The sequence below is a fragment of the Quercus lobata genome, chromosome 11 (genome assembly GCF_001633185.2).
Source record: "Quercus lobata isolate SW786 chromosome 11, ValleyOak3.0 Primary Assembly, whole genome shotgun sequence".
NCBI lineage: Eukaryota > Viridiplantae > Streptophyta > Magnoliopsida > Fagales > Fagaceae > Quercus > Quercus lobata.
In genome coordinates this window covers 43,582,666-43,606,205 of record NC_044914.1, presented here as the reverse complement: position 1 = coordinate 43,606,205, position 23,540 = coordinate 43,582,666, and the positions used below count along the sequence as shown (strand labels likewise).

The 23,540-nt window shown below is 34.8% G+C and overlaps 3 protein-coding genes and 1 long non-coding RNA gene across 4 annotated transcripts; 3 read left to right on the top strand and 1 right to left on the bottom strand.

The window, feature by feature from the left end:
- The first annotated feature begins 1,858 nt into the window (after positions 1-1,858).
- Positions 1,859-13,798, top strand: LOC115968977 (serine carboxypeptidase-like 7). Its single transcript, XM_031088530.1, has 14 exons — positions 1,859-2,019; positions 8,343-8,479; positions 9,648-9,724; positions 9,823-9,945; positions 11,411-11,513; positions 11,628-11,665; positions 11,802-11,903; positions 12,055-12,135; positions 12,232-12,381; positions 12,599-12,670; positions 12,998-13,122; positions 13,304-13,417; positions 13,551-13,605; positions 13,715-13,798. The coding sequence occupies exons 1-14, from the start codon at positions 1,886-1,888 to the stop codon at positions 13,796-13,798; spliced, it is 1,395 nt and encodes a 464-aa protein (XP_030944390.1). The 5' UTR covers positions 1,859-1,885.
- Positions 2,195-2,955, top strand: LOC115968978. Its single transcript, XR_004086833.1, has 3 exons — positions 2,195-2,336; positions 2,498-2,552; positions 2,648-2,955. It is a non-coding gene; the product is annotated as an uncharacterized LOC115968978 (long non-coding RNA).
- A 5,657-nt stretch (positions 13,799-19,455) lies between the features above and the next one.
- Positions 19,456-21,270, bottom strand: LOC115966936 (17.6 kDa class I heat shock protein 2-like). The gene is made up of 2 exons (XM_031086062.1): positions 21,249-21,270; positions 19,456-19,871 (listed from the first exon to the last, which is right to left on the bottom strand). The coding sequence occupies exons 1-2, from the start codon at positions 21,268-21,270 to the stop codon at positions 19,456-19,458; spliced, it is 438 nt and encodes a 145-aa protein (XP_030941922.1).
- Positions 21,271-21,297: 27 nt separating this feature from the next.
- LOC115966935 lies at positions 21,298-22,755 on the top strand. Its single transcript, XM_031086061.1, has 2 exons — positions 21,298-21,770; positions 21,852-22,755. Exons 1-2 carry the CDS (start codon positions 21,298-21,300, stop codon positions 22,753-22,755), a joined length of 1,377 nt encoding a protein of 458 aa, XP_030941921.1.
- The last annotated feature ends 785 nt before the right edge of the window (positions 22,756-23,540 follow it).

The window sequence follows — 23,540 nt, the reverse complement described above, 5'->3', positions numbered from 1 at the left end:
CAATGTTACTCCACCTTTTTTTTAGGATCAAACTAAATAGTAAAAAATGTGTGGAAAGGTTATTAATTTGATGCTTCATTTGTTGCTGGAATTGTACTGGAAAAGAAATAAATGTGAACAATATTAAGGCTTTTACTATTGTTCTTATTTTAAAATTTGTTCTATTTAAGCTTATCAATTATCATGTTTAAACTTATGCTTATCCCTTCAAAGTATTTGCAATGTAAAAATTTGCTTTCAATGTTACTCCACCTTTTTTTTGGATCATCTTATTCTTATCCCACCTATTACCAACATAAATTTAACAAAATAACTTTAAATTTTTTATAACAATCCAATCTATCCAATTTTAAAGAACACTGTGTTAGATAAGTTTAACCCGAACACAAAGTTTGGATTAATACATAACTCTCTCTTTTCTTATCTAATAATGAAATTTAAAATCACTATTCTATATAAAACCAATTACAGAGTTTAGATTAATATATAACTCTCGCTTTTCTTTTCTTATCTAATAAAGAAATTTAAATCAACTAATAAATATTTTTTTTTAACTGAAATGATAGAACTAATAAAGAAATGTAAACTAGTTATGTTCTACTAATAACTGCTAAACCAAAAAAAAAAAAAAAAAATTCAGTATAAAACTATTATTGTTATAAATTATTCCCTTTACATATTAATAACTTAATAATACTTATTTTACAGGTCCTACTCTCATCTTGTGCCCAAATCTGTGTTTGAAGCTATGACTTATGAGCTATTGGAATGTTGGTAATAATGTTTTCATTGCCATAAAGCAATCAAGGTGTGGCCTTTATGTATTATGTGGAATATCCTACATTTGTAATCAAAGAACATAGTTTTTTTTTTTTTTTTTTTAACTATTTCTAATAGTTATTTAACTAATTATCCCATGCATCGCACGGGTTAGCGATTAGTAAGTATCTATTGCCAATGTGGGGAGTTATGAGCCTATAATCATTTTATTTTGTTAAGTTTATCTAACATTTTTATTTTTATGCAGTTATTATTATCTATTTGTTATTTTTTTATAAAAATATTTTAAACTAAATGACTAAACTAAACTCATTGGCTTTGTATTAATAATTGACGTACACAACCACACTCATTCATAAATAAAATTATACACTAGTGTCCACTTAACCAATCAAATACTTGGACAATCACTAACTTTACGTTTTTTTTTTTTTTTGAATTTTACTAACTTTATAACAAAAAGTTATTATAACATGATAATAATATACACACATGTAACAAATCATATCTATTTCCTAATTATTAAATTATATATATTTATATTATAATGTACACACAAACATCTACACACATCATAATTCACACAAATAATATTATAACAAAAAATAATGCACACAATCAATATTAGACATACTCACACACATAATATAAATTTATAAAAAATAATGACACTTACAATTCACAAACACTTACTCTTTATTCTTAGAATTGGAAAAACTTGTAATAAGGGTGTGTGAATATATTTTTAAGAAAAAAAATTATAGTATTAAACTAGCAAATTTATATATATATATATATAATTTTTTTTTTTTTTTTTTTTTGGGGAAGTCACGGGTTCATTTGAACCCCCTGAGAATGTGTAGGGCCGCCCATGGGTTCAATTATGCAAAGAAATTTTCTAGGCGCCGCCCATGCATTTCATTGTTTCAACAACATTTCAACCAACGCTCATGAGCTAGACTCCTTGGTCATTCACCTGATATTAAGTTTCAACCAACACACACCATAACTTCACTAATAGTGTGTTTGAAGCCTAGTTATTGTACATAATATTAATTTGGAGGCTAATAGCCTAATAACCAAACCACATGCATGCACCTTGACAATGTCTTCGGAAGCAAGTTCAGTATGCTTTCATTTGCTGTTTCTACTGCTTGTATCTGGCACTGCAGTCTCACACTGGATTGTCAAGACTCTTCCTGGCTTCCCTGGTGAATTGCCCTTTAAACTTGAAATTGGGTATGCGCTACTAGTTTCTGCAGTTAAGACTATGTATCTTAATTTATTTTCTAAAGATTTTATAGAGAACAGGTCAATTGATTGGTGATGGTGTTAATGGGAATTTGTATATATTATTTTGTGAGTTTCTCTATAAGGCTGTTTCATCTTTGCCTAGGAGGAATTTCATATATTATTCTTTATGTTATCAGTTACCATGAAGGCTTTGGTAAATGGGTAGAGGTTGGAAATTCTGGCATGTTTAGACCTGAAATGTTGCTTCCTATGGGATTACCAGAAGATGTTCGTGTTATTGCATGGGGCCTTTCCCTTGAGAGGTAAGAAAATTTGTTTTTAGTTCAAGAGAGAGAAGAAAAATTGAATAGAATACGCTGATTATATGTTTTCTATGTGCATTAGCATGCAAATGCAATAGGGAAAGTATTTTTGACACATTATTGACCTCTTCTTTCCTTCTTTATTTTTCTTTCAAACCCAGGCCGACTATGATCTTGTACGGCTATAATAACATCCGGGATCTGTTTGGGCACAAGGTAATTACTATATGCCCTTTCTGTCTTCTGGTTATGAGGGTCATATTGTTTTCATAATGGATTTAGTTCATTCATTTGTCTCTTGTTTTGTGCAGGTGGATCTTGGTCTCATCAAGACAAACCCTATATGTCGTTTAGGACCTTGATTAAATTGACGGGATATATTGATCATTGTTGCAAAAGTTTTCCTTCTCTTTATGTTCCCTTGCTTTCTCTAAATTCATTGGGTTCAGTATTTTTAGCTAATTAATGGTAAAGCGCTTATTTTCAGCACAAATTCTGTCTGGCATTTGTTTGGCATCGGGGCAAGATTAGATTCATTTCAAGTTCCCTTTTAATTATTTGTCAGATCTTGTTTTTATTTAGTATATTTAGTAAAGTTGAAGGCTGCACTTTAAAGTGAGGAACGCTTTTATGTATTTATGTATTGTTATTGTTATTATTTTTGGCATTTTGATAAATTTTGTAAGAAATTATTTATAATCCACTAATTTCATAGATGCTATTATTGTTAGTCACACTTAATTTATGAGGATTTCTACTAAAACTAAATTCAAACTAAATACATTGGGGGAAAATTCTTTTAATTTATGCAACCAAGAAATATTACCAAATCATAGTTCATATTGTCACCCACAAACCTATTGGTTCTTAGGTGTCTTTCTTGTATTATTTATGTTTTATATATCAATTAGTTATAAAATCTTCTAGAATATCATGATACAACAATAGAAAAAATAATATCATAGTGATGCAATAATATCACAATTTAACCTCCAAATTTTAATTGAACTAAAAGTAGCAAAAAATAGATCTTTACCAAGTACACGCATAATACAGAAAATCAAAAATATAAATTGGCACATAATATGAAAAAATAAGACTAAATAAATTACAATGCTACGTAAATAAAAACGTTTACATAATATTTTAACAAAATATTTAAAAACGTTTACATAATATTTTAACAAAATATTGTGAGAAAATTATGGAAGTTTTGAAAATTAACATACCTCTCAAACAAAAAAGCAAAGATATTGTGAGAAAATTATGGAAGTTTAATTTTTTAGTCCAATAGAAATAGAGATTTATGTTGGACAAATGTGGAGACATAGTATTTACCTAATTTATTGAATTTGACTCTTACAATTCTACATTGAAGTTAGTCTTACGCAGAAAATTGAAAAGTTTTTTTGATTTCTACATTTCTCATGATTTTTTAGATCTATCCGTATCAATTTAAAGTATGTTAAGTTATAAATGTATACAAATTCTTTGAATTTTATTAATATATTGAAATAAATGCATTTGTCATTACTTAATAATTTGACATAAATGCTAAATTTAGATGAGATGGAAAGCCTAAATGAAAAAAATGTCATACAATATGCTACTTGGCAGAACCTCATGCTTTTCCATCTGAGATCTCTGCTTTTATATATATATATATATATATATTGATATCGTTGATTTGATTTGAAGTTACATCAAAGATGCATTTTTTTCTATAAAGTTTGGAGTTTCTTCTTTCCAAGCACAAGCATTTTCGAAACTTCAGCAAGATAATGAACCAAATTGTTTCGGGTTCTTCCAACCTGGGACCCTCTTCAGTATCTGAAAAACTTCAGCATTCCTCACTTGCATTATCTTCATGGAGAGACCTGGCTGCTTTAACATTAAGGCTTGCATTATCTTCATGGACTCTGATATTCTTATCGCAGGACAGCTCTCCAACAGCAGCTATTGCCTTGTCTTTCTTGTATTTTACGCAATGGCCTGTGTTCTGCACAAATTCATGAACATAGCTCTAGGTCTGTACCCAAAATTAGTTGGGAGTATGTCTACAGGCAACAAGCAAAAGTTACTATTTTCAAGTCTCCGTACGAGCTCTCACCCCAAAGTTTCCCAAAATCAATTTTATTTCTTCTACCTCGTGTGGCAAAAATAGGCGAAAATACCATTTCGGTCCATATATTTTGAGGTTACGGTCAATTTGGTTCCTACATTTTGTGGGCAGTCAATTTGGTCCTTGCTATTTTCAAGTCACAATCAATTTGGTTCTTACCGTTAGATGACTAACGGAATTTGCTCAAGTAGTAAACGGAATGCATACATGGCATAAATTAAATTTAAATATAAATAGTCCTTCTATGTTAGCCCTTCCACGTTAGCTCCCATTACAATTAAAAATCCCACATGATTCTCACATGACTCACTTAACACCATCCTCACTAGGCAACAACTTAAACCAGATTGAATTCTTAATCCCCAGAATGAAATTTTGAACTCTAACCCACAATGAACATGAACTCCTTCTTCATAGCCACATCTCTTCTCACCCAATCCCCAAGATCAAAGCTCCTTTCATTTCAATGATGTTAATCCATGTTGCAGTCTTGGTTTTCTACATTCAAATATGTAATTCAAGACTAAAAAATAATGAAAGACAAACTTTTTAATAATTTTCAGTTAGTACAAAAGTCATTCTTTATGTTGCTCTATATTAATTAATTAATTAATTTCATTTCAATAGTAAATCCCTTGGATCAAAATTATATAAGTATATATTATGTTCTCTCATATATATATATATGAATCATACTCGTAGTCGTGGATTACAAAGTTGAGGTCTTGCATATGCCCTTTATATAAGACTAGCCTAATCACACGCACTTTGCGTGTGCAATGATTTTTTTTTTTGGGGGGGGGGTTTGGGGGGCTTTGTGTCATAATATTTAGAAGTAAGATTGAGATATTGTCTTAATTCTTAGAATCTTTCTCTATGTGATTTTTTTTTTTTTTTTTTCTAATTAGTTATTTATACATGAGTTGGTGACTATATGAATGGACGAAACTATTTGAAATTGAAACTTTTCATTTTTTTTCCAACTCTCATGTAAAGGCATTAGAAGTCAAATAGGGGAAGTAATCTTTTTAAAGTGTGTGTGTATATGTATATATATATATATATATGTATATATATATATATATAAAATAGTGTGTGTATGGGCTCGTATTGGGGTCCAAGCCCAACAGGTAGGTGATTATGGCCCAAGGAGCCCTAGACAATGAATTTGTAGAGAGCGGGTTACAGAACTGGGCCCCAACGAAGTGAATGTTGGATAACTTTGAGCCATACAACAATTGAACATAAGAATATCTCCTTTATGTCCACTGGATATTCGGTCCGAGGAGACGTGTGGGTGCACTTCTGTTCTTGATCAAAGGCTATGGTCTTTCTCTCTCTCTTCTGTTCTTCCTTCCTCCTTTTTCCCGATCCCCTCTTCATGGGGATTCCCTTCTCTTATATAGCCTCCTTGAAGTCATCAGAACCTTACACTTGTTGATCATCTGGACCTTCACTTGAGTGCCCGTCCCATCGGACATCTTCCCTATCTTTCTGTGAGTTGTAGTGGCCAAGGTAACACTGTTTGCCTGTCTTCTCCACATTAATACTGTCAGAAAAGTAGCTTCCCTGCATTTAATGCGGCAGTTGTAATCTCTCCCTTGACATCCTATACTCTCTTCCCTCTCTCGGGCTTGTGGGGCTCATCCCTGCTACCAATACTCGTTGGAGTGATTCTTTATTGCTGGTAGGATGCATGTTTGAGCCATATTTGGCACGTCCGATGAGACATTCCTCCTCGGACCACCTTTTAAATAAGTTCGGGCCCATAAGAGTTGGGCTGAGAGCCCTTTTGGCGCTCCACTTTCTCCTCAGACGTGGCTGGACTCTGTATGGGGCTCAAGGCCCATTGTTTGATCTGGGGACTTTACCCCTACAGTGTGTATTTTTTAAAAAAAAGAAATAAGGTAATGTAGAATAATATTTAAAAGTGACATAGAGACCGTGTGCTAATTTTTAGGCAGAATGGAGAAAAAAGAAGAAGGAAAATGCCTAAAATTTAGGAACAAAAAATACTCTTTTAACCATTTTTTTTAATTTAAAATTATTTAACTAAAAGATAGGGATATTTTAGATAGTTTAAGAGTTTGTATGAGAATTTTAGTATGCAAAATGATGAAACCCAAACCGGGAATCTTGTTATTAGTAGTATTAGACTCATAACCCATACTTTGCACATGCAATAATGCTCTTTTTTATTTATTTTTTTTTTAAGTTTAGTGTTATAATGTTTAAAAGTGATATATAAATAACCATTTGTAATTTTTTTTTAAGAAAGAGGTAAGGTAACATGGAATAATGTTTAAAAATGAGATATAGATAGTGTCATAAGTTTTAGGCTGAATAGAGAAGATAAAAGAAAAAGCCTAAAATTTAGGAATAGTAAATTACTCTTTTAACCAATTTGTATTTTTTAATTTAAAATTATTTAACTAAAAGATTGGGGAATTTTAGAGAGTTTAAGAATTTGTATGAGGGTATTTTAGTACATAAAATGTTAAAACTGAAACAAAAAATCCTGTTATTAAGATAAGATAAGACGCTCAATATCACTCAAAGATTTTGAACTGACTTTGGTGGGCTTCGTTTGAACTTCGTTATGTCTTACCTTTGTGAATCTACGGGTTTCTAATGGCAAAAATTGGATGATTTTTTTCTAAAAAGATTTTGGACAGAAATCAATATTTCAACTAGAATGACCGAAACATTCTGAAATTGCTGAAATCATCCAAAATAGTCCAGCGAAAAAGTGATTTGCAATGGAGGGTTATTTGTACTAGTTTAGTCACCGGTTAGAGAAATTTGGGCCTGTTTGGTAGGCCATTTCAAACATATTTTTGAGCATTTTAAACACATTTACACATATTTTCACAAACATTTTCACCCACACATATATTAAAAATATTTAAACAACATTACTCAAACCCCTCTACCAAACACCCCCTTCATAGCCAGTACGGTTTGAAACTTACACCCTCTGAAAACAAAAACCACGTCAAATTACATTTAAAATCATATAATTTAGGGTTGGTTTCAAAGTAAACTTTATAGTGTCAAAAGTTTCAAATTAAAGATGTTTAAGATTATTACAAATTAAGCCCTGTAGTTTTTGTTAGTTCAAATTGAATTATGGAGTTAAAAAAAAGTAGAAGGTTTAAATTCATATGATTTTATAAGTGTAGGGTTCAAATTTAAAACTAGAGAAATTATAAGGTTTAGTTTGAAACCATATTTAAGTATAGGATTTAAAATATAATTTAACACGGGTCCCCACCACCCAAAAAAAAAAAAAATTATGGTCCAAATGTGCAATGTTGCAAAGTACAAAATTCTCTCTTTTTTTAGGTAAAAAATTGACTCTACCAGCATAAGACATCCTCAGTGCTCAATTAAACAAATGTACATATTTTATTACTACTAAACTCAACTCAACAACATTCCATCCAACGTTCTTGAGCTTTATTTTCTTGATTATTCAGCTAACCTTCTATACCTACATTTTAGTATGATAGTATCAAACAACTAACTGCATGAGCATAGCTTAACTAGTAAGTTTGAAGCCTAGTAATACTAATATTAGTAAATATTTTAGGGGCTAATTGATAACCAAACCATAATCACCTTTACATTAATGTCTTCCAAATCAAGTTCGGTATGCTTGTATTTGCTGCTTCTACTGCTTGTATCAGGCACTAGAACTGCAGTCTCACACTGGATTGTCAAGACTCTTCCTGGCTTCCCTGGTGAATTGCCCTTTAAACTTGAAACTGGGTATGCGCTATTAGTTTCTGCAGTTAAGACTATATATCTTAATTTATTTTCTAAAGATTTTATAGAGAACAGGTTAATTGATTAGTGATGGTTTGATGGGAATTTGTATATAGATACACTAGTGTTGGTGAAGTGGAATTCTTCTACTATTTCGTCGAGTCGGAAGGGAACCCGGGAGCTGATCCTCTCTTGCTCTACATCAACGGAGGCCCTGGTTGTTCTGCTTTGAATGGATTTTTGTACCAGATTGGTATGACTTTCTTCTTCCTTTTCTCTTTGCATCTAAATAACCCTACACTAATTTCATACTTTATTGTAGTGACTACACTGACTAATGAGTGAATTTTCAGTAAATTACATGTGCCAAGAATCGAGAAAGATTCTTGAAGAAATCACACGTGATAAGGGATGCATAATAAATAGAATAAATAAATAGCTAAAATAAAAAGAACAAAAAAAGACTTTTTTTATAATAAAAAAATTACTTTTTTTTAATTTAATTTATACGAACACAAATTTCTTTAAAGTTGATAAGAATTGCATATCAAGAAATATCGAGTTCTTATGAAGAAACATACATATTATTAAAGATTATAAAATAATGTGAAATAAATTAGTGAAATTATCTTTGAATTTCTTGAAATTTTTGATAATTTAGTTTCTTGGAGTAAATTATATTAATAATTTTAATATACTTATAATGAGTCACGTGATAAAATAGCTTAAAATACATACTTTAAGACGTGTAATGCAACCAACTTATAAGACCCAAAATTAATTTATTATTAAAAAAAATTAATTGTAGATTATTGAAATTATAAAAATATATTTAATGAAACCTTTTTAGAAATTCTTGGGATTTGGCAATAGAATTCCTCTTATAGCAACTATGGCAATTGTTTTTTTTTTTTTTTTTAATAACAGAAAAGATGGCAACTATGAATATATTTAGAGCAAGGAAGTTAATACAGTACCGTACTGGCCAATATGGCCAGTATTTTTCCCTACTCGAGCTTAAAACGGTACAGAAACACATGAATTTCATTCTGGTTCAAATACCGGTCATACTGGGTTCTTCCAACTATACTAAACGAAATATCATATTTTGGCCGGAAAAATCATTCTGAACCAAAATAGATCAAGACTTTTAGGCTCTGTTTGGATACTACTTATTTTTGCTGAAAACTGAAAATTGAAAATTGAAAATACTGTAGCAAAATAATTTTTAAATGTATGAATAGTATCGTGGAATCCATTTTTAATGAAAAAATTGCTAAAAAGTGAAATTTGTGAGTCTCATGAACAATGCACGAGACTCATTTCTAAATGTAATTTTTCTATTTTTTCCCCTAATTTCATTGTTTATTTTCAATGATATTTTAGAAATTTTTCATTTAAACTTCCATGTTCACTCGTAGGCCCATTAAAATTCAATATCACTGATTACACTGGGGGCTTACCAACACTGATATATGAACCAAACACATGGACAAAGGTACATTGTTTAGTACTTATTTCTCATTAATTTCCATTATTCTAGACACAATTTTCCTTCGAATTTTGCTTAAAGTGATAATCATAATGCTTTTGCAGACAGCCAATGTGTTATTTTTAGATTTGCCTGTGGGTGCTGGCTTCTCCTATGCAACAATCTCGGAAGCTTGGAGCGCATCTGACACAAAAGTAGCTGCACAAGCCTATGAGTTTCTAAGAAATGTGAGTGTAATTGATGGTGAGGGCCAATTAAAATGCCTAATTGTTACATTTAATTAGATATAAGAGAGGTGCTACGTCTACAATATTTTTACAACATTTTCACAACAAATTATAGGTGATTAGTTATTATTAGTTCAAATTTGAACTTAACACTAAATTACTTTTTTGCCCCAACAATAACAATCAATAATAATCTACCACTTAGGATTTATTGTAAAAATGTTGTGGACATATTATTTCTCTAGATATAATGGCTTTGTTAGCACCATTGTTAAATGATCATGGAGAGAGGGATGGGGTGTAGCCATCGATAATGCCTTGAACAAAGTTTAGTCTATCTCGAACTCTTTTAGAGTTCACTCCTCTCATGTAAGAAGGTAGAGTAATTCTGTAGTTCATGCTTTAGTTGTGAAAGTTAGGTTTTCTTTCCCTTTAATTGTTTGGATGGAGTCTATTCCTCAAGAATTTTCTTCCCTTGTAATTGCTGATTTTCCAATGTGATTCTTACTAACATCAGGGTGGATTCTCAAAAAAAAAAAAAAAAAAAAAAAATCTAAATAGTGTTTGACTTTCAAAATTTTGATCTACTCCCATAACATTAGGTATTGTTTGGATTTATTTGCTTCTGTCAATGCACCGTGCCTAACTGTCCATTAGAGTTCAAAATTAATCAAAATAGCCCCAAACATGAAGGGTGCAAAACCAAATCAATTACAAACATTGAAGGTGTCATTGGGATGCCAATTTGGCATGAAAGGCCAGACATAGTGTATTGATGGAAGGGAGCAAATCCAAACAATACCTAACTTTAGGAGAGTGGATCAAAATTTTGAAAATTCAAGGGGTGAAATTGAAATTATTACAAAGTTTAGGAGTATAATCTGCTATTTAGTAGACCTATTAAGTTTGATGCAAGGGATTTGAGATGAATTTAGCAAGAATTTGATTCGAAAAACAAAGTGTTCTATAGTTTTTTAATATTGAGTCTATGCTAATGCTCATAGGAGCAAAGATGGAGGCAGGACTTCAAGTTAGGAGGGCAGAAGTGTAAACAAAAAAAAAAAAAAAGAGTAAGAAAGCAAATTAATGTTCCTTAATACATTACAATGAAATCATTTATGAAAAAGGAAACTCAGTGTGTGTCTTTGATGCTTGTGTTTGCTACTGGATAAGAGCAAAATTATTTTATTTAAATTTTTTTAAAAGGTTAGGTTGTTTGTTTTGGATAAAATTTGTTGATTGAGTTTAATCTTTTTAGCTTTACTATTGGTAATTTTTGTTATTAAGCTAATTTTTTTAGACTTGTTAATTTTATTTAAAATTTTAGATTTATAAATTTTTTTTTTATGGCCTTTAGATTTAAGAGGAGACCAAGTGTAATTTTTTAAAACCAAATTGCTAAAATTAGTTGCATGGAAGAACAACATATTTTTATTAACTCATGATATGTTTATTCGTGACACAGTGGTTGATCGAACACTTAGATTTTGTGAACAATCCAGTCTATCTTGGGAGCGACTCATATCAAGGAATTGTCACCCCAATTCTAGCCCAAGATATTATAAATGGTAACTTATATTGATCACAAGCATCTAATAGAGCTTACCTCATTGAATCAAATCTTTGGTATACTCAATATTAATCCCAATCTTCAAACTTGATTCTTTTTTATTGAGTTGCAGGCAATGAAGCAGGAATTGAGCCTCAAGTGAATATCAAAGTACACAATCAAATTATTGGACTTGAATTTCTCTCTCTTTTTTTTTTTTTTTTTTTTTTTTTCTTTTTAATATAAATCCTTTTCATTTGGTATTTCGATGAATATTAGAATATAATGTTCTTCAAAATAATGCAAGGGACTCTTGCTTGGATGCCCACATACAAATTCAGATCTCCAAGTTAACACAAGAATAATATTTGCGCACCGAATGGCTCTAATATCTGATGCAATGTATAAGGTAGTTAAGACAAGGTTTTTTTTTTTTTTTTTTTTTGATAACAAGTTAAGACAAGTTTTGATAAGTAACTAAAACTAGCAAATTGGGTTTCATTTGCGTTTCACATTTTGGCTATCATCTTCATAGTTGTTCTTGTTAACTGCTATTTCAGTCAGCCAAAACTAGTTGCAATGGGAATTACACCGATTCGACAAATGCAAACTGCACCGTGGCAGTTGCACTAATATCCCAGGTTGGATAGAGTATCACTTATGTTTATTATAACATCATATATTTTGGTCGATTATATGGGCACCAGGAATGAGTGATCGTTAATCTGAATATTTAGTGCATAGAGCAAGTAAATGAAGCAGATATCTTGGGTCCCAATTGTGCGTTCATATCACCAAAACCAAAAGAAGGCGCTCAAGGATTTCTCAAAGCAAACTCAAGAAATTTCATCCTACCATGGTCTAGGAATGGAGACTTTTGGTGCAAAGTAAAATTCTCTCTCTCACATTCTTGCACCTTTTTTTTTTTTTTTGGTGTGTATATTCTTGCACTTGTGATAACTTTTTTTTTTCTGTGGATAAAGCAACATTCTTGCGCTTGTTATAACTTATAAATGCTCATTCATCCACGTGTTATAAATGTAAGACTGTACAATAGTGGAACTAATTTTATTCATTTATTTATTTGTCACTTTATTTCTGCAGAATTTTGATTATATTCTCTTTGACGTATGGATAAATTATAGAAGTGTCCAAGATGCTCTTCATGTTCGACCGGTAAGTAAGTCTTGATAGTACAGTACAATGACAAACAAGAAGTTTGAGGACACAAATCTTTTCTTTTACGATATAAACATTCACATCAACAATTAAAAAAGAAATTGTGAATATTTTAAGTATACTATCAACGAAAAGCAAATAAGTGCTAAATAAGTAATTCTTGATAGTTCAATACAATAACAAACAACAATTTTAAGGACAATTTTTTTTTTTACAAAATAACATTCCCATCAACAATTAAAAAAGAAATTGTGAATATTTCAAGTACTATCAATGAAAAACTGATGGGCGCTAAGCTACTTGTATTGTGAGTTATCTCTACAGGGAACAGTCAAAGAAGTCTTTAGATGCAACATCACCTTGACCTCGGTGTACTCCTACAATGTCGCAGATGCAATTCCCTATCATAAAAATCTGACAAATTCAGGCTTGCAAATCCTGGTTTTCAGGTTCCAATCTACAAGATCACTACACTAAGTATTTATTTGTATTAATTATTACTTATGCTATTACAAATATAAAACCAAACTGAAATATAAGAATTAGTTACATAATTAAATTACAGTAATTTAAATTGTATGTGTCAGATAATTAATAATTTTATTTATATCTACAATTTTACTCTTGCAGTGGCGATCATGACATGTCTATCACACATATTGCTGTTGAACGATGGATAAATGCTCTAGATTTGACAATTGATACTGAATGGAGACCATGGTTTGTTGATGGCCAGGTTGCAGGGTGAGTTTATAAGATATGATATCGGACATAAGCATTTTGTTTCCTTCCATTTTCTTTTTCCCACTTAAAACTAAGGCTTTACTGTTGTTGTTGTTGAATTCTTATTGTTAATAATGTGTATATTATTCTCTAGGTACACAAGGAAATATACAAATAGAGGATATCGTTTGACATATGCAACTATAAAGGCAAGAAAAAGAACCTTAATTTTTTACTTCATTAAAAGATTTTCATTTATTTATGCAATCAATTTTTAAAATAAAATAAAATAACATTAATTCTTTTAAACTTGTGTAGGGAGCTGGACACTCTCCAACAGAGTACAAACGCAAGGAATGTTATGACATGTTCCATAGATGGATTCACTACTATCCTCTCTAGTTCTTTCCTCCTATTATTGCTTTTGGAGGAATGTTAAAGCATATTTTATTCCTAGTAATAAGTGTTAGGGTTTTAGGTCCCTGATGTCACAAGGTTAATCAACTTTCAACCATGAACTCAACTCTAAATCTACTGCTACCTCATGTTGTATTTATTGGTGTGACTACACGAAGTTTTGAATCCACGGACTCTTTTATTATGGGTTGTTGCACACGAACTCCCATGTTCGTGACTTCGAGATTTCTACTAAAATATTTGATCAGCAACTATGGTTAACTGACTGCAACAACTTTACTAAATAATTGGATCCAATGTTTGCATGTAGTCTCTAGTTGTAGCTTTAAAAGGGTTTGGAAAAACTCCAAACTTGTGTACATAACACTACCCTCCTGTGTCTTAAAGAACGTACTCTAGGGTTTGTATTCATATGTACATAAGATTCACCAAAATCATAGATGAAACGGCTAAAAAAAGAAGTCAAAATTTCATTCTGCCCAAGTCTTGATCAGTCGAGATATTTGTCGGCGGCGGTTTTTTACGCGTAGCCACATGTCTCCTGCTGGAAGTGTGACTCTGCTAAGCTCGGATTTGTTTTAGGGAGTTCAACCCAGACTCAACATCAGGTCGCATAGATCAATGGCTTCCGGTGTATTTTTAAGTCTACAAAATAGATGAAGCCTAAAGTCTTAGAATCATGATAATGGTTGAAATATTTAAATGATATGCTTAGCATGATAGCTTTGATTAGATGGTGAGTTGATACGTTATTATTATGTATATTAAGTGATGTCCAATATTAGAAAATAATTAATTAGGTGTCAAATGTCCAACAATGGGATGAGTCCAATAGTCCATGTCTAGCTGCGGTTCATAATTCATGTTCAACATAATAAGATATGTCCAGCAGTGGTCCATGTCCAAATAATATATGTTCAATGATAGTTCATTTCCAAAAAAATATGTATCCAGTGGTGATTCATGTCCAAATAATATATGTGCAATGGTGGTAGATCAATTTATTAATATGTATGTTCATTAATGAAGTATTAGTGAAATCATGTTTATTAAATAGTGAGATGATATTAAAGTAACTTGCATCCAGCGGTAAAATAATAATGAGTTAACATATATTTAATAATGTAATTTCAAAGATGGAGAAAGTATTGACTTATCTATCAATTTATTAATATGTATGTTCATTAATGAAGTATTAGTGAGATAAAATGATAACAAGTTAACATGTACTTAATAATGTAATCTTGAAAATAGAGAAAGATTGACTTATTTTCATAGTTTGTAGCTCCAGCCGTAGAACAACAATGGACTTATGCCATTTCAACAGCGTGATAAAATGAGTTCAGCGGTACAATATGATATTATGAGTCCTTCAATGGTGACTTCATGATTAAAGGGGAAAAATGGGTGCAACTAGAAGAAGAGAGAATATGTAGAGCCGTGTGCATAGGTTGGTTGAGTTTATCCCCTTTCATCATGCACTTAAATGACTTTTCCCATGTAATGCTCTTTTAATTTTTAGTCAAATATGAGTAATGTTGCCTTCCATAAGAAGGGTTTTTAGTATTATAAGTTTTTGCCTTTCATGAGAAGGGCTTTTAGCATTATAAATATATGTCTTCCATGAGAAAAGGTTTTTAGTAATAAGTTCTTGGAAGAGTGTTTGATATGTTTTAAGATATATGGAGATGGTAAGAAATATATATATTTTGTGAGATATGGTATTTGTAATATGTATAGGAATTATATGTAAATACTTTGTTGGATGTGGATCTTGTATATGTATGCTTTGTGAGACATGGAGTTTAAAGATATATGAGAAGTATGTATGGGTATTTTGTGAGGAATGTGTTTATAAAATATATGAAAGTGTGAGATAGATAATATGAATGTTAAATATAGTAAATACATGAGATTATAGCTACTGTTGGAGTGGTTTTTTGTGTTATGTCATGGGTTATGTTGCTTTCTAAGAAGGGAGATTTTGTATGAGAAATAAAGAATGAGATGGAGATGTGTTTTTAGACAGCAAAATGATGAAGTTTCAGCATATTAAAGTGTGGGAGAGGTAGATAGTGTGTAATGGTGTGGTGTAATAGGTGTAATGTAATGGTGTTATCTAGGAAGAGATATCTTTGTAAGGGAGATGGAGAAGTATGGAGAAGTTTAGAGATATGTGCAGCAAGGTGAATGAAGTTTCAGAATATTGAGGATGAGAGAGGGATGGATCCCTCTCCTTAGTGTGTAGCTTGGTCCTCTTTATATAAAGCCAAGTATGTAGCTAGATTAGAATTAGTTGAAGGGAAATTTAGCAAATAAGGAAAAGTTTTTGACAAAGTAAGTGGTTTCATTAGTGGGATTTTGTTTTTTAGCCAAAAGAAGAAAGTTAAAGGCTTAATGCTGTTGTTACAGCTGTCAATCACAGCTATTACAGCTAGATGATGTCATCCGAATGACATCTTTTGCTTGGAGGAAAAATATTTGGCATTAAATTCATGGTTTGGCTAAAAATGACAAGATAATCTTTATGGGATCCTTCTGTTTCTTTGGTTATGACAGCAAGCTATTGGGATTGGGCATTAATGGGCAAGTGATGTCATTTTAGGGCATTTGTCAACCTGCTAGAGCTACTGCAGCTTCTGCTAGAGCTGTTTACAGTTTTTGCTTGAGTTGCTATTGGTATTTTTGGCTAAGTTTCCTTTTTTGAAAAATTATATGTTTAGTCCGTATATAATTTTAGTAAGTAATAGACTAGTTGGTTGATATTTGATGAAGTTTTAGAGATGTAATTATAGTCTTTTTGTATTTTAACCAAATCTTGGAGAGTAAGAAGAGCATTTAATGCTAGATATGAGATATTAATATATATTTAGCCATGTGCTTGGAATTGATTTAGATGATAATAATATAATTTATATGAAGTACTATAATTACATTTTTAAACTTATATTATATGATGAACATTAATTTTTATGTAAAGAGCATGTCAAGTTTTATCATTTTAATTGTTATATGATATGAGAGGCTCACCAAATATTACCTATTACATGCACACTGACCCGTCAAAGTTCAAGGAGTTGGGGAAGACATGCCAAGCAACACGCTTTCCTTTATCAACTTTGAACCACTAGAGCTTTACTGAACATACTTCTTGGCCCTCCAAACCACGACTCCCAAAATTCCCCCGATGAGACTCATGAGTTTAGATCATGGGCCAAAAAATGAGATGATGTGCTATGAGCTTGAACCATGGACTTTGATGCATTTTTGTGTAAATATGGGCTCTTTTGGACTTTAGAAGAGATTTTCCCAAAATTCATGATAATGTTGATGTGGTACAAGTTGCCAATGAAATGAAACCATGTGGTGTGAAAAATTTGTCCTCAACAACATGCAGTTCAACTAATTGAAGTAAGTGACTTTCAACCTTTCAAGCCTGTAGTTGAAATGTAGTATTTTAGCACTCTATTTTTTGCATTCTTGAGTCTTCAGCTGTTCTAAACTTGATTTGTCTTGTTCCAAGGTTTAATTCAACACTAATCAACTAGACAAACTATGTTATAAAATGTTATATTTATTCATGGTTGTTAGTCTAAAAATATAGACTCTACAATAAGGATTATCATTCCTTTCGTAATCTTCATTTAATGTACCAAGTGTGCCTTAAATAATTTCAATCCGAGTACATATTGCGACTCATTCCAATGATGTTAATCCATGTTGCAGTCTTGGTCTCCAACATTTAAATATGTAATTCAAGACTAAACAATAATGAAAGAAAAATATATTTTTTGTTTTTGATTCTTACAAAATTCATTCTTTATGTTGCTCTATGTTAATTAATTAATTTCAGTTCAATAGTAAATCCCTTGATTCAAATTTTTTTTTTTTTTTTTTTTGACGAACCAGATCAAGGACCTGGGCCTTTTATTGAAATAAACTGACAAAGTCAATGAACGTCAATAAGAACTAAAGGGGCAATGTCTACTAGCACTTCATGCAGCCAAACCTGCGCCCCAACAATAAGCTCAGCTTTTTTTGCTAGAGCATCAACTATTGAATTACACCGTCGATTAACAAAAACAAATTCTACAAATTGAAATACTGCAGAGAGCATGCGTATATCATCCAAAATGTTGCCGAAACTAGCAAATGCACCCGCACCGTGTAGAAGGGCATTAATGACAACTGCTAAATCACCTTCAAACACCACTCGAGTAATACCCAGTTCCAAAGCAAACTGGACAGCCTTCAAACATGCTAAGGCTTCAAGATCCGCCACTGATTAGGCCATGGGAATGGAAGAGGACAGAGCACCTTCAACTTCACCTGCATTGTTACGGACAACGACACCAATGCCCGCCATACTTGATCAACGAAACACCGCGGCATCGAAATTTATCTTTAAGCAATGATGATCCGGAGGACACCACTGTTGCATGGAAGGAGGACGACTTGGAACAGGCTCCTCTGTCTGGGCTTGCAAAAATTCTTGCAAATAACTTCCTGCTTTGCTGCATATGCTAACCACGAGCAATTGGGGGCGACCAAAATGAACAGCATTTCGTCTGTTCCAGAGAAATCACGCAATGGTCACAAAAATCTCAGCTCTAAATTCTTCTCTGTAGGACAAGAATCCAACTAGTAACTCGTTGAAGGAGGCAGGTTATGGCGGTGCAGTATGACGAAGCCATTCCAAAGTCGACCAAGCTCCTGTGATGGCTTCACAACACCATACCGCATGGCGAGCGTATTCAGGATAATTTTGGCACTGAGCACAGATTGGACTAGGCACAATGTTACGTCGGTGAAGATTGACCAGTGTAGGCAGTGCATTGTTACACATTCTCCACACAAAATGCCTTATTTTGTTGGGTACTCGAAGTTGCCAGATGCCTTTCCAGAATTTTTTCTAGCTGTCTGGATTTAATCCACCTGCACTAGTAGAGATATCACAGGAAACCAACATTTTATAAGCACTACAAGATGTAAACATACCAGATGGTGTGTGTGCCCAAATAATGCGATCATAGAGGCGTCGAGTGCTCAATGGAATACCCAAGATAATGTCAGCTTCATGGGGTAGAAATAGTTGCTGCACAACCTCTGTTCTCCAAGCTACTCTATCTGGACCAATCAAAGAACTCACTTTCACATCCGGGGCCATAGAAGGGAGGGGACCCTCTCTTTAAACTGGACTTTTTTGTTATCTGAAAATACTCCTAAATTGAGAACAATCCAATAAAAATATATCTCCAATTTCACTTAAAATACCTATAAAATAAAAAAACTCTCCCACTAATCCATATCTTCAAAACAAAACAAACTTATCCAAAATTTATTTTTTTTAAAAAAAAACCCTCATCACACATGAAAAGTGCTTGTGATGAGACTAATTTATCTAAGTATATATAATGTCCCTCAAAAATTTTTAAATCATCAATTTAAACCCCCAATCAAATCCAAAACGTCCAAGATTTAAATTAATAAGATTCTGAAAGTTTAGTGTTCAAATTTGAAAGTAGAGAAATTATAAGGTTTAATTTAAAACATCTAAAGATATAAGGTTTACTTTAATTTGAAACTATCTTTTTAAATAAAGGGTTTAAAATATAATTTACCTCCCCCCCCCCAAAAAAAATCTATGGTTCAAATACAGTAACGGTGAGAACCCCATTCTCCATAGCAGCCTTAATCTGATCCATCTTCACATTCTCCGACAACCTGAAACTCCTCACAAACTTGCCACTGCTGCGCTTGACACGATGCCACGTGTCATTCTTGTCTTCCTTCTCTATCTTCCTCTCTCCACTAATCCGAACCACATTGTCATCTTCGACCTCGACTTTCACTTCCTCCTTGTTTAGCCCGAGAATATCCGCCTTCAACACGTGAGCTTCTGGGGTCTCTTTCCAATCAATACGAGTGTTAACAAAAGCAGAATTCTCTTTGGAAATTTGGGTTGAGAAATCCTTGAGTGGGTCCCATACGTTTAGAGAAAATGGGTCGAAGATATTGCTGCGTTGGACTTTGATGTTGTTGTGAATAACTTCAGAGACTGTCAGATTTTTGCTAAATTTTTTTCGATGGTTAAAGGATTGGATGGGTTGTGATAAGGATAAAAAGAGATTGATCAAGATAAGCCGACGGTTTATTTGTGATGGTATCTACTGGGCCGTCAACCCCTATTTAATGACTGACGGCGGGATAAAGTTGTAAGGAGAGGCACCCATAGGCTGACGGGATAATAAAGCTGAAGGGTGATCCTGAAGCTGACGGGATGAAGACCAAAGGCATAATATAAGCTAACGGCACTAATCAAAGAATGCTTGCTAACCACGTTTGTGTGTATAAGTAAATGACTTGCCCTCCACGTTTTGTGAAACCTAAGAGGAATTCCTATATGGAAAGGATCCCGCAAAATATGCTCAAGGAGACTCCTATAAGGAAAAGACTTCTACTCCAAGGAAAAGGGGTCAACCCCTACTACTATGGAACCCAAGCACCCTCACAAACCAAGGTACGCATAATTTACCCTCTCTAGCACTCTAGAGCAGTGAGAATAGTTATGACTTGACCTTCGGAGGGTATTTGGCTGGTACCACACCGGTGCTCTTTGCTAGGTCCTTTCTTTTTGCTGTGCAGGTGCTATTTGGAGCGCGCGAGGACCGTGTGACTTACTAGTGGTATTTTCGGCATCATCAGTTGGCGCCGTTTGTGGGAACTCGTGTAGTGTAAAGTCATATTACCGCTTCCCTAACAAAAGTTGCATGGTGCTCACCCGCTCAATGGCAACCACTAACGACATTCAAGGAGAGGAACCACCCACGACCGCCCTCGAGAAGCAAGTTAAGACTTTCGCCGCGGCCGTGGAATGCCTCACCAGACAAAATTGCGACCTGGAAGAGCAGCTGTGCCAAAAAAATGAAGTACCGGACAACTAAGGAGCTGATCAAGAAGGAACCAGCGCTGACAAAAGAAACCAAGAGGGACCCCAGGCCAGTAACGCCCCGAGCAAACCGGAGCGACCGAACGTGAGCCTCCCTTCCCTCGCGAATACGGTTCCGCCACCTATTATCGCAGAGATGCAGGCGATGAAGGAACAAATGGAGGTTATGATGAACGCTTTCAAGGGGCGAGTGTCTAGTGATCTTGACGACCTTGTCAACCGAACTAACTCGCGGTTCACCACCCCTGTCAACTCCTTCCCCTTGCCAAGTAAGTTCCGCATGCCACAGATAGACAGTTATGACGGGGTCAGGGACCCTCTGGACCACCTAGAGACATTTAAGACCCTGATGCACCTTCAAGGAGTAGCAGACACGATCATGTGTAGGGCCTTCCCTACAATGGTGAAGGGCGCGGCGAGAATTTGGTTCAGCCAACTGACACCGAACTCCATCAGCACCTTCAAATAACTTAGCGCTTAATTTACCGCACACTTCATCGGAGGCCATCGGTACAAGAAGTCTACGGCTTGTTTGATGAGTATCAAGCAGCAAAAGGATGAAACTTTAAGAGCCTACATATCCCGCTTCAATAAGGAGGCACTCTCGATCGACAAAGCCGACAATAAGATACTTGTCGCAGCGTTCACGAATGGGCTGAAGAAGGGTAAGTTTTTGATCTCCCTGTATAAAAACGACCCAAAGACCATGTCGGAAGTACTTTACCGGGCCACAAAGTATATGAACGCCGAAGACGCGATGTTGGCGCGAGATGAGAGGCCAAAGAAAAGAGAGAGGCAGGAAGACACTCGGCAGGACCAAGGCCGAAAGAAAGCAAGGACGGGAGACCAAAGGGATGAGAGGCGCCCTAAGCCCCTAGGGGGAAGATTCACGAACTTCACTCCGTTGACAGCACCAATAGATCAAGTCCTTATGCAAATCAAGGACGAGGAGGCTCTGACGTTCCCGGGAAAGCTGAAGAGCGATCCCAACAAACGTTCTAGGGATAAGTATTGCCGTTTCCACCACGACCATGGTCACGATACGGCTGATTGCTATGACCTAAAACAGCAGATTGAGGCCCTTATCAGACAAGAAAAACTGCAGAAGTTCGTTAGCAACAAGAAAACGGATCCACCCCCACAAGACCAACACCCCCGACAGGATAATGAGCAACCGAGGCCCCCGATAGGGGACATAAGGATGATCGTAGGAGGAACGGCTGTCGCCGGGTCATCCAAAAAAACTCGCAAAACCTACCTTCGAATGGTACAAAATGTTCAACTGACGGGAGTTATGCCGAAAATAGCACGAAGAGAAGGCCCCATAATCGGGTTCTCAGAAAAGGATGCACGACGCCTTCACCATCCACATGACGATGCGCTCGTCGTCAGCTTACGGGTAGAAGACTACAACATGCACCGAGTGTTGGTCGACAACGGCAGTTCAGCAGATATTTTATACTACTCGGCATTCCAGCAAATGAGGATCGACAGGGAGCGATTGATTCTGACAAATGCCCCGCTCGTGGGCTTCAGAGGGAGCCGGGTATTCCCCCTGGGCGCGGTCACATTGTCCGAAATGGTAGGCGATTACCCTCAGCAGATAACCAAGAACATAACATTCTTGGTGGTCGATTACTCGTCTGCCTACAATGCTATCCTCGGAAGACCCACGCTCAATTCATGGAAGGCAGTAACTTCAACCTACCATCTAATGATTAAGTTTCCTACTGACTACGGAGTAAGGGAGCTGCGCAGAAGTCAGATGGCTGCGCGTGAATGCTACGTAGCCATGATGGAAATGGAAGATCAGGTTCAGGCTTTGAGTATAGAAGAGCACCGGACGGTAATGGAGCCAGTAGAGAAGCTAGAAGAGATACCCCTTGGCAGTTCCAACCCTGGCCGAACGACCAAAATTGGAACACTCGCTAACCCCGCAATCCGTCAAGAGCTCATAACCTTCCTCAGAGGCAATCGGGACGTCTTTGCCTAGAGTCATAAAGATATGTCAGGAATAGATCCTTCAATCATGGTGCACAGGTTGAATGTATCGCCCGCCTTTCCACCTATCCTACAGAAGAAGAGAGTGTTCGCCCCCGAACGAGATCGGGCCATAGTAGAAGAAGTCCGAAAGCTACAGGAAGCAAGCTTCATTAGGGAAGTATACTATCCCGATTGGCTAGCGAACGTAGTTATGGTTAAAAAAGCTAGTAGGAAATGGCGGATGTGTGTGGACTTTACCGACCTTAACAAAGCTTGCCCCAAAGATAGCTATCCCCTCCCAAGGGTCGACGTCCTAGTAGACTCAACGACCCGACACCAGTTGCTGAGCTTCATGGACGCTTTCTCGGGGTACAATCAAATCCGAATGCACGAAGCTGATCAGGAAAAAACTTCGTTCGTGACCAACCAAGGCCTCTTCTGTTACAAAGTGATGCCCTTCAGCCTGAAGAATGCAGGTGCAACATACCAAAGACTTATGAACAAAATGTTTGCGCAACAGATTGGGAGGAATGTCCAGGTCTACGTTGACGACATGCTAGTAAAAAGCTGAAGGGAGGAAGATCATCTGGAAGATCTCAAAGAAACATTCAACACCCTTCGCTCTTACAACATGAAGCTCAATCTAGGAAAATGTGCCTTTGGAGTGACGGCGGGAAAATTCCTAGGATTTATGGTGTCCCAAAGGGGAATCGAGGCAAACCCGGACAAGATCCAGGCCATTATGGAGATGGCGCCACCAAGAAATGTGAAGGAGGTGCAAAGCCTCAACGGAAA